Source organism: Cryptomeria japonica, chromosome 1, assembly GCF_030272615.1.
Source record: "Cryptomeria japonica chromosome 1, Sugi_1.0, whole genome shotgun sequence".
NCBI lineage: Eukaryota > Viridiplantae > Streptophyta > Pinopsida > Cupressales > Cupressaceae > Cryptomeria > Cryptomeria japonica.
The window spans coordinates 424,235,405-424,247,813 of NC_081405.1; the positions used below are offsets into that span (position 1 = coordinate 424,235,405).

At 36.3% G+C, this 12,409-nt stretch overlaps 1 protein-coding gene across 1 annotated transcript in view; it reads right to left on the reverse strand.

Moving 5' to 3' along the window:
• LOC131065199 (peptidyl-prolyl cis-trans isomerase FKBP53) overlaps positions 1–12,409 on the reverse strand; it is a 61,499-nt gene that overhangs the window by 22,514 nt on the left and 26,576 nt on the right. The window contains exons 5-7 of the mRNA XM_057999655.2: positions 7,449–7,743; positions 7,060–7,360; positions 6,870–6,957 (exon numbers count right to left, since the gene is read on the reverse strand). Coding sequence (XP_057855638.2) covers positions 6,870–6,957; positions 7,060–7,360; positions 7,449–7,743 — 684 coding nt within the window. The remainder of the gene's footprint in view (positions 1–6,869; positions 6,958–7,059; positions 7,361–7,448; positions 7,744–12,409) is intronic.

Genomic DNA, 12,409 nt, shown 5'->3' on the forward strand with positions numbered 1-12,409 from the left:
AACGAACTTGAAATTTTGGATCTAGATGTTTTGATGGCTCCAATTTTGTCTTGTACTCGCAGATGGGTTGATGTGCAACATCAAAAGTTGAGAGAGCAAGGCATATCTATGACTTTTACTTTGGAGGAAAGACCAGCTGAAGGTGGAGCAAGTGTAAGTGAAGGTAATCCTAATACCAGAAGCACAAGCGAAGGCAACTTTCGAAGCGCAAGTGAAGGCAATCCCCATCCTAGAGGCTCAAAGAGAAAAGAGAGACCTGAGAAAAGAGAATCCTCCAAGAAGAAGCAAGAGGCCAACCGAGATCGTTCATCCGACACATCTTCTCGACAAGAGAAGAGGACACTTGAAATGGAGGAGTCTATGGCATCAATGGTACAGAACGATAAACAGGAAGAAGGACAGGCAACTCAACGTCCATCAAACCAATCTCTCCAAGTCAATGAGCTACATGAAGACAAGAATGATAACAAAGTAACATCTCCTCTCAGAGACGAAGAAACATTGCTTAAGGAGATACAGGTTAGAGAAACAAGATCTGCCATTCCAGATTGGTTAAAAGAGAGACTGACAAGGGTGATTGTGATTGAGGACGAAGATAATGTGATTGATTTAGAGAGCCTTGTCGGAAATTCTCAGGAAGTGACAGAAAGGAGGAAAGCCACTAAAATGTCCAAGATGATCAGAGACGAGACAAGATCCAGGAAATTGCAGATAGCTACACCAACAGTGGACAAGTATGAAGGTGAAATCCTTGCAGAGGAGTATGATGTAGAAACATTTGAGCTTGGTCCACTCACAGCCGAGCAGACATTGGATGAGGCCACTGATTCATTTGAGGCACTTAAAGACAAGCTTAGAGAAGAAATGGAAAAGAAAAGAAAGCTTGAGCGAGAGGTCAGTGCTTGGAGAGGCTACTTTAGCCATCTCAATCAGCCTTTGAGACGTCAGGATCCAGCAGTATCTCCCACGCAGGCACTCCCCCTTGAGTCAGTTGGTGAGGCAGAGAGAGTCAGGAGTTTGGTCCAGCTTATGAGCTCTTGGATTGACAAATCCCATACAGTTGGTATTGAATTTGCAACAAGACTGATGCAGACCATTCATCGAGCTATCCAGGTTCTTGAGATCATCCACAACTTAATGATAACGGTAGCCGCCTTTGCTCATACTAAAGATGTTATCATTCCTGTCCTGCAAGTAATCAGACAAACATCAAGAAAGGTCCTAGCACAAGAAAAGATAGTAGATGGAGGACCTCATAGTTTACTCCAATGGTCAACTTTACTCCAGATGAAGGAAGTTCTCTTTGAAGACATTAGTACTAGATGCAATCATGTTGAGGAGGTTATTCACCCGATCCAGGACAAGGTGTTTGAAGTGTTATGTACTATTCTTGGCAGGAGAATTGCAGTTGAGACAGATGTGGATTTGCAGGAATTAGAAGAAAGAGTCAAGGTCATCTTTTGCAAAGATGAAAATGTTATTACAGATGAGCAACGAGACCAGATGTTTGCTACCATGCTCCTGATTGAGAAGACCAAGGAACTTGAACCTGAATGGGACGCTGCTCTTCTCAAGGCTTTTGATCAGGTCATCCACTTAGAAGAATGAATGGGGAATCTTCCCGAAATTCCAATTGCTGAGATCGAAGGAATCGTATCCAGATTCATTGCATATGCTAAGAAAGAGCATTGGAAGGGAAATAAGATTCTAGAAGAAAGGTTGTTATAGATGATGTGGCACCTTAATTGTCATTGGTCTATGTCTCCTAGATTTTTGTGCCAAAATTTAATATTTGGCTATGCATTTAATATTGTTCAGTAAAAAGGGGCTATTTGTAATAAACCCTAATTAGGGTTTAGGTGTCATAATCTTGGCCATTGATCTTCTTTTTGATCTGGACCGTTCATTGTAATTGAGGATGCTATATATACCCTCATTTCTTTTCATTTTGTAACTAAAATTTAGATATCAGCATTAGTGATTAGAGATTAGCAATTTGATAGAAGCAAGTATTTCGTAGCAAGATTGAGCTTTGAAGAAGGAATTTCAAACAATTGTTGTTCATGATGGCTTTGAGATCAATAAAATATTGAAGTTATGGTGTTTTATTGCAATTCTTGTGGTTATCTTCATGGTTGTTTACTTTCTTGAATCATCCTCAGTCAAAGTAGCATTTAAATTTGAAGGACTAAGTGTTGGGCTTGATCTTTGGTGAGATTCGTACTCCAAACCACTAGCTTCTTGCTGATTGTAAGGACGCCTTGTGTGGTCGACTGGAAATATTTGGATTGCATAAACCTTCATTCATTATTGAGTCATTGATATGTACCTTCATGGTAGTGCCTATGATTCTTGATGATTTGAAAATCATTATTCACCTTAGAAGATCGCATCAGTTTCAGTAAAGTTGTAATTCCTTGGCGATACTGAAGTTGGTAGAGCCTCGCCAGGTCTAGCCTACATTGAGTTGTTCTTAGGATTAGATTAGAATTTATCTCTTGCAAGCCCTACTCTTTTGATCTTTTTTGAGAACTTGTTAGTATTAGGAAATCTTGTTCCTGCAGCTCAGATTGACGTAAGGCCCCTTGATGAAATAGCAATCACAACAACCACTGGTGCTTATCCACACGTAGAGACCCTACATAAAAGAACATTGGAGTCACCCTGATTGATCCTTTTTTTGCGATATCTTCAGCAATCAGAGACTTTATTCAAGAGAGGATAAGGTACCCTTGGGTATTTTATTCTGTGTATGATTGTGTACAAAATACACGTCAACACAACCTCAAATCTGAATGCATACATCACCAAACTCAAGAAACTTTCCAAGGACTGGAAAACAACTAAACCTTGATCTAGACAATATAAATTAAGAGATGAAGTTGACGAACACAACTTTAATGGGGAGTTTCTCATCCAATGGTTCTTCATTTAAAGATAAGATTCTTAACAATCCTTGGTTTGACTTGACATGAGGCAAAGCCTAATTTCCTATTGTCAATCCACAGGTCTGACTAGCGTGTGGATCTATGTTTTTAGTTTTTTAAAACTAACATATATATATTTCATATTGAAAATCATTTTTTTGTTCTTATTCCTACAATGTTGACTAATGTAGAGACAATAATGCTTTTTGGAGAAAAAATTTCTACTCAACACCTTCATATATGTTATTTCCATTGAGTCATGCTATCCCAAAAATAACAAACTCCTATAAATGACTCCATAAAATTTAGCAAATGTAAGAACTAAGAAGCATAATTTTAGGAGAAAAGATGAGTGAATACATGTTTTTTGTTGATTCATGAACTATCCTAGATAAATTCTAGGTAGTTGGAAGCAATGTCATAGGGTTCGTGGTGAATTTGTAGAAAAACCAAAAAAAAACATTTGTATTCACATTAAAACTTGTACAGAAAAGGTGTTAGGATTTTTTATTAAACTATATTTTCAATTATATTTTTTTTAGAGTAAAAATGTGTTATACACAATGCACCACTGAAAGGGGGGTGAATCAGTGGTTCTCAAACTTTGCCCTTTAACTATCCTTATGAAAGTATACCGATTAACAGATCTAGCTGAATGCAAACTTACCGATTAGTGAAAGGACTAAACACAAATGCATTCACACAAAAGGACATCACATAACACCAGTATGTACGAGGAAAACCCAAGATGGGAAAAACCTCGATGAGCAATGTTGTTGGAGTCTACTGCTCCAATCCAGCCTCACAATGAATCTCTGTTACAATGTTTAGGGCACCAACCCAAGGAGCACCAACCCAAAGGAGCTACAACCCCTGCAGTGAGTTACAACTTAGTGACCACAATGAACATTCAAATACAAAAGTAATATCCTAGTTACAAAAGAGTTTTGCAACCTCTACACATAACTTCCTTATGTCGGTGAGAAACCTTCTCTACTACACCGGTTCACTCTTCTGCTGCTCTCATCTGCTGCTGCATTGTCGGTAAACTCTATCGGTTCACCTCTACTCTTCTTCTTTCTCTACTGGTTCTCATCCTCACTGCTCTGCTCTTCAGTACCCTTTGTTGTCTTCCTACCGGTACAAGCACCTGCCAGTTATCTCTTCTGATGCAATCTAGTTGCTTTACCGATAGCTCAAACCATATCGGTTAACCCTTTGTTAAACCCTATCATTGGTTTTACCTTCACTCCCTCAATCGCTGTTATCTTCTACTATTTTTCCTCTGATTGATCTAACTCTCTCATGCAGCACTCAATCACTTTGCAGCTCTATCTTCTTCCATCCAGCCACAGCCTTCAATGATTTTGGCTTCCTTCTTTATAACCTGGTTTTCCCGCCAAAAGCCAATTCAAATCACAGACGGTTAGGGTTTCCTCATCAACCTCGAGGCAAACCAAATCCAATCAGATCTTATCCGATTTGATCGCCTGGATTGATGAATTGTAACTCATCAATCAATCCCACCATTGTTGTGCCTTCTAGATCATGCCTTCTATCTTTGGTAATCTGCTTTTGACCCTGTCAGCTGATTTCTTGGTCAATCACCAAGATTGGTCTTGCGGTTTCCTTCATCTGCCTCGATCTCCTCAATCAATCTGAGTTGGCCTTCTGTTGTCCTCTAGACCTCGAGCCGCACACCTCTACGACACATCACATGATTTACGGGATCTACCATTAATATCAACCAACTCTACAACAACCTTGTCGGTGCACACTCTGTCTATCGCTGCATGCAAGTCCGCCACCTTAACTCCACATGGCACCTTTGTCGACCAACTGCCAGCTTGGATCTTTGTGTCGGTTCAGACAGGAACACCGACCAAACACTCAACCGGTTCTTATTTTCTGTCGGTTCACTAACCCTGCCGGTATCTCACACTTTACCGGTTAACCTTCATGTCTGCTCTTTGAATTGTCAATGGAACACCTTAACCGGTTGCCAGACATGTCTATCCATAGCATGCTCATTCTCATCAGGTGGGAAGTCTTTTGTATCTGCACCTTGTCCATATTACCGATGGACTTACATACCGATAAACACTCTTGATGACACCATGTCATCAACCTTCAACAAACTCCATCTTCAATCCGGCCATTTTCTTCTGTCTGAATCTACTCAACCTCGCCTTCTCCCTGATCAGCTTGGACCATATCACAACCGGTTTGTCAAAGTGACAAACTCATCACACTTCATCAGTTCCGGCAACCCAACATGCCTTCTTTGTCGGTCCAGTGCATATCCCTGATCTCATGCGCTTGAGGCATCCTTATCTTCCACTTGTTCATCCGGTCTCTGCATTCAATCACCTGCATTCAATCACTTGCATTCAATCACATGTCTATCTCAGGGAATCATTTTGTCGATACAAATGTGACTTCACCAAGGGGAGGATACATCTTCAACTTGACATATGTCCCGGTATCTTTCCGTATGTCAGCTTGCTCACAGAAGCATCATACTATGTCAACCTATCACATAACCTGTGATAGCTTCTTCAACCGGTGGGAGTTCTACTGTACTGTATCCACCCAGCATACAAGTGACCTGTTCATTCTTCTCCTCCGATGTTGATGTGATTTAAGTAACATTCTGCCTCTTCATCACAAACAACATCCAAGCATCCTGCTCATTGTCAACACTTCACTTACCAATTGACATCCTTTCCTTACCGGTGTTAAACTGTACCGATAACCTGTCCATTTCATCCGTACCCAAGTTAAACACTAACTTGTGTACCGGTGACCATAGTGAGCATTCCTCTGAATGACACACTCCCTTACCTTACCGGTGTTCTGCAACACAAGGTGATATCAAAGATATCTCGTCTTGTACTTATCCATGACAAGGTTGCACAAACTTATCTTTCACCGGAAGTCATCCTATACCGGTTGACATCAATGACAACACAATGCCAACAAAATGTATAGCAAGCTTTGTCGGAGGGGTGCAAGAGTGTTAAATGTTTGGTGTTGAGCCTTGATGTAGTTGCTGCTTGATGTTGCAAATGTGACGGCTGTTATTGAGACTGATTTTGACATCCTTGTCCTGCTGTTGATGCAAGCCAGCTGAAATTAAGAAGCTGCAAGAGACGCTACAGGATTATTTCATTTTATATATCATTGGTTTTTAGGTTTTGTTCTCTTTTCTTTGTTTTTGTTTTAGGTTTTGTTTTTCGTATTACTTTATTTTTTACAAATTTAACATATGAAAACTATATCAACATTGTTTTAATTTTTAGTATATTAAATATTTAATTTATATTATTAATTATTAATATATTCAATTAATTAAATTAAATATTTAAGTAATTACTATTCACAACAGTTAAATTTTATAATATTTGACTTTTTTATATTTTTATATTTTTATATATATCTTAGTCAACTTTAATCACAATTTTTGTCGGTGAATTTTTATAATTGTCAAATTTAGTCCAAATTTCATCTGACAAACACTATCACGAACACATCACTTGCGACATAAGTTGACAGCATAGAGAGATGCACTGGGGATAGACAGCAATGCAAATACAAGTTTCTGAAGTCCCCTTAATAGTGTATTAAGTATTCATTATTAAACTTGTCTAGGGCTATTCAAGGTATTCAAGTGCACAAACTATTCTGATCTATTGTTATGTTCCAATGGTACAATTTTGACAGAGCATACGTAAACATATTTGGAAGCCTTTTAGCGATCCTGACTTCATTGTAATTTTATGTACTTTTTGGTCTTGTTAACCGTAATATGATTTGTTTTGTTGTATTTGTTCTGTTACAAGAAAACAAATAATAGTTTTGCAACAAACAATCTTTGATACTTCCCAATATCTACTAATAAAAAATATTATTTATTTCAGAAAAAAAACTGAGATGACTCACCTAAGCGAAATTTAAATGGTTTCCTGCCAATATTAGAGTCAAATATTTTCCCATTCTTCTTCAACTTCCCTGTATAATACACTGACACCTATACATTAAAAAAACACATAAAATGGCCAGTTATTGTTGCAATTTCTAGAAGTTAGAACATATTGACAATGACATATTTCAGAAAATTTGGATTTTATACCTTATTTCCTGGAGCAGCCTTCTTGCCATCTGGCTTCCCCATTGACAGTTCCTCGATAACAAGGCCATTGGGGAAGGTCCTCACATTGTTACCACGTTCCATCTCTTGTTCCACTTTGTCTGATGGTACCGACATTTGTTCAATCTTTTCTAAACCATTGTTAGCATTTCCACTGATACCTTCCATTTCATTTCTGTTGCCTTTCTTTTTTAACTTTTTCTTTTTCTTTTTGGACAATTTACTTTCTTCTGGAACATCCGGAGCTGTTAATTTGGAAGGATCAGTTGCATCTCCAGAATTCCTGATATGATATCATTACACCTATTAAGACAAATTAAAATTGATTCAAAATCAACAAAATTTCAAACTTATTATTAGCATTTGTATACCCTTCTATCGCTTGTTTTTTTGGCAGTGGTTCTGCCTGGCTATTTGCTCTTCTCTTTCTTTTCATACGAATGGGAAAACCATCTCCGTCTTCACTTTCAGATATGTGATTTTCTTGTTCAGTTAGTTCCTGACCTGATTCATTTTTGTTGATATCGCTGATAGATTTACAGTCACCTACAGCCCCATTTACTGGAGATATTGCTTTCTGCTGCTCCTCATCTTTCTTTTTCTTTTTCATGGTATCTTTAATGTGCTCTTTTGGAGGTTCATCATCCTCTATCTCCTCAATTCTAACTGAGACAAAATGAAAATAAGGAGATCAGTAGTATAGCTGAGAAAATTGCTTTCCAGGGTAAAGACTTGTCACTCAGTCTGGAAAAAGAGTGGAATCCATTTTGATGAATAAAATGTCTCGTCTGTGTAGGATTGATCACAAACAGAGTGATTAAGAAAGATATGTAATATTGATGAAAGTAAAGATCACGAAAGGGAGACTGAGATATAGATATCAATGTTGATTAAAGCGATTCAGCAATAGGAAAATGTGTTTGTGACATTGCAAAACAGAAGTGAACTCAACAACCTTCTTAGATGCCAAAGAATATTTTTCACTAAGTTTTATGATTTATCATCTTCCTAAAACAAGCTTTTCATCTGTAACAGCTAGATCATACAGAGAAAAGCTGTATTAATAGTAAAAAGAACGGCCACAATTTATTAGTTAAATAAATCTTGAAGAAATGCCATTAGTACAATTATCAGCTACATGCTCTCATGTTCTTTTATTTTTTTCAATAAGAATGTCAAATATAACCATGGTGAGAAATAGATTGCCACCAATATGAAGCTGTCCCTCATACTAAGCATGATTTCACATAATCTATGTACACATTGTCCAAGCAATTGCACACACTTATATTCATTCAGGAATAAGAAAAATGAGAAGATACAACTGCTATTGTCAAATGTAATTAAAAATCTATATATTCTTTATTTTTAGATTTAGGCACACATTTTTCTTCCTTGTTATGTAGAAGATTTGCCCAAATAGTTGACTCATTTACATATAATGATATAAGGAATAAATGCTCGCCTTCAAGTTAAGAAAAGTGTATGTCATTTATATAAAACTTGTCCATTTTAGTGAAGATATTAATATGCAGCAATACAACTAAAAACTCCTGACTAAAGCAGATAATTTTATCATTAATATCAAATGGTCTCTTCTACTCTTGAAAAAACAGCACATATATCTGTTTGCTAACATTGTGCCATTCTTTAGGACAATACTTCACAGAATTTTCATTCTCAAATGCCCTTAATTTCTTATTGTTTACAATTATAATAAAGCAAGAACCAAATACTAAAAATAAATGCCTCAATCCAAGGGGTTGAGCTTAATTGGTTAAAATATTGGGTTTTTATTGTAGAAACCCAAGTTCAATTCTCCATAGAAACATCTAAAATGGAATTCTAAGTTGTGACTTTTGATCTTCCATAGTTGGTGAATCTAAGTAGTGACTCTTGGTCTTCCATAGGCGATTTCTAGTGTGTTTGCTTCTAAGAAACTTGTATTGGTCTCATGTTAATGCTTGAATGAGCAAGATATTTGTAATCAAATGCCTCTCAATAATAACAGAACAAGACAGTCTGCTCCAACTGAAATGAATGTTACTATATGACTACATATACATATGCAATAAAGGTACAGCAAACTAAAAGAATTTGACAGGCAAGCTCTGCTAACATTTTTGAAGATTTACTACACTGAGCAAATAGACAATTAATGGTCAGCCCTATCTATGAGGTGTTTGACATAATAAATCGCCATAATATATTCTAAAGTTTACCCATTCCAAGATGCAGAAGTTGTTTTCATCTCTGCTTGCACCAAGATGAGGCACTTATCCAGCTGAGATTTAGCTTTTTTGTACAATGTTTTTTTATAAAACAGTTTTAAACTATGTCACAGAGTTCACCGAATCACAAATTTTAGCGAACTTAAATGAAGATTAAAAAAAAAAAAAAAAATCGTTCAAAAAATTGTGCTAGAAATTTACAGTTTACAAATGCTTTTGAAATTAATCAAAAACCATTAAAAAAGATGTAAATCATACAATTGATTTCATGGGGGCATCTACTAGGGATTTTCCAATTTCGTTCCTTTAGTGAGCATCCATGCTTGTTTAGACAGGTTTGTGAGGAGATGAAAGATATGTTTGAAGAGATAAAGTGAGCTTTGAATTTCACAGAAACAGGATCCAAAACAGATATAACAAATATCTGGTTCTATTCAGAAACAATGAAAGAACAGGGTTATAATTTCCTAAATGAAATAGGCATCTGTAGAACAAAGAGAGTAAATCAATTGCAGAGGCAACATTATTTTTCCAATCCAACAATTGCTTTTGATAGAAGCCAATGACAAAGGAACTGCCAGAATGAGGAGGGAAGTGAAGCGCAGCTCATCATTTAAGTTGAGGTCAGTGCCACAGGTGATTGTGAATTCCCACTCTTGATCGATGAGCAAGTCCGAATAACGGATGAAATTGGGTATAAGGTAAAATATTTAGGCTTTAGCTTCTCTTTATTTATTTTTGCTAATAAATTAAGTTAGGCACTGAGGACCCCAAAAAAGTAGAGTCAAAGCCAGATTCTGGTTACCTATGGCTCACCAGATCTAATCATTGTAAAGAGAGAGGCTTACCTCTTTTGCTTTTAAAAACTTCAACCTTTACAATTGAATTGTGGAGTTATCAAAAAAATATCTTTGAGTCATTGGGTGAGATATTCTACAGGGATCTTTCTTCTTTTTTTCTTTACTTCTTTGAGTCTTCTTTCCAATCCTACCCCCCAGATCTAATCAATGTAATGTTTGGTCACTTGAAATCACCTTTTGAACCTTCCCAAACCAGCAACTGATTTGTCTTCAAGGCACCTCAAACTAATCGGTTCATTAATCTGCACTGGCATTTCAATCATGGAAGAAATCCTATCTTCCCAGTTCTGGTTTGGATCTGATATTGGGTTTTGCAGATTCGGTTAGTATATCTTGCAAAACAAATTTGGGGTTGAGTTTGTTTTGTGTTCATCCATACAAAAAACATAAATGTATATACTTGCAGCCACAATTCTAATTAGCAGTTAAATAATATATAAATATAAATAATATAATATATTTATATTATATCACTATAATGATACATTAACGATTATTATATTATAATATATTTAATATTATTATAAATATTGTATTCTAATATACTATTATTAATATTATATTATAATATGTTTTTATATGTATTATATTATAATATATTATTATAATATTATATAGAAATATTAATTATTTAATATTATAATAATTTTTATAAATAAATAAACTACTCGTTGGATTCCATGGGGAATTTCATTTCGACTCCACCTAGGACTTCCTTCCCTTTTTGATTGATTGATTCAATTCTATTATATCTATAGATCCGGTTCTAGCAGTTGTAGATCCAATTGGACTTGAGGTTCAATGAAAGAGAGGAAGAGCGAGTTTTGGGACAAGATAGAGAATATGATGTTTGTGGTGAGTGAGCCAAGGTGTCCATCACTTGGGATCGTGATACTGCTCAAGAGTCAGACCATGGTATTTGAGATTGAAATTCAGAAGAAAATCCATTTGTTTCATATCCTACTCAAGGTCAAAACTTGACCCACAAATCTGTTGAAAATAGAATAGCTTCAGTCGGAATACATAGACAAATATAATTGTCTAATTGGCCTATCGGCCTTAGAAAATTACGTAATACAAACTACTGATTTAGTTATGACTAAATTAAACCCTATCATTATCAAGTTGCTAATTAATCATCGATTGATATTAATCTATGTTACCCTGAGTTTCCGGGACAGGGACGGCAGGGGACGGCGGGACGAGTTTCCAGGACGGCAAATTTTTTTGCCAATTTTGGGGACGGCGGGGGGACAGCAAAGGGGACGGCTATATAAAATATAGGGAAAATTTTAAATATATAGTGAAATTTTAAATGTTCGTATGAAAAATAGATAAAGCATGTATATACACATTATATTCATATGAAAACATGGATAAAGCAAGTATATGTACATTATAGAACCTTAACATACCACATTTGTGTTCAAAATTCATTGTCAATGCTCAATATGCATTCATAATTGAAAATACATTGCAACACTTGTTTGCATGCAGTTCATTGTTTATTTCTGGTTGAAGGATATTTTGATAGTCTTCCATTTCTATTATGACCTACAACCGCTTCTTTATGCACTACCAAGTTTTGGATGTTTGTGAAATTCTATACCAAGCCGTTATTCATATTTCTGAGTGCTTTTGGCTATGATTCAGACCTGTTTACCTTTCATAATTGTGAAAAGTCCAATATTGCAGACCTACAACCACTTTTTTACGCACTACCGCGTTCTAAGTGTTTGTGAAATTTATTACCAGGCTGCTGCTCATTATTTCTAAGTGCTTTTGGAAGTGATTCAAACATGTTTACCCATCATATTAATGAAAATCCAATTTTATAGACCTATAAAAAAATAAAAAAATGTTTTTTTGAGCATTTGAGTCTTTTTTTGTTTTTTAAATATGCTGGGAAAAGGGGGACGGCTGGCCATCCCCAGGACGGTTAGGGGACGGGGGGACGTCCCCTTTGAGAGTCACTGCCGTCCCCAAGTTTCTGGGACGTTTCCCACAAATTTTGTAATTTTGAGGATGGCGGGGGGACGTCCCCTAGCCATCCCCGAAACGTCCCCGGTACGGGGACGGGGGATTTTAACCCGGGGACGCGTCCTCAGATTACGTAGATATTAATCAATATTAATGTTAGTTATACTTATATTGATATGATCAACTATATTATTATTTGTATTGATTCATAGTATCAATTGATATCATTTGATATTATTATTGGTATTAATCGACTGTGAC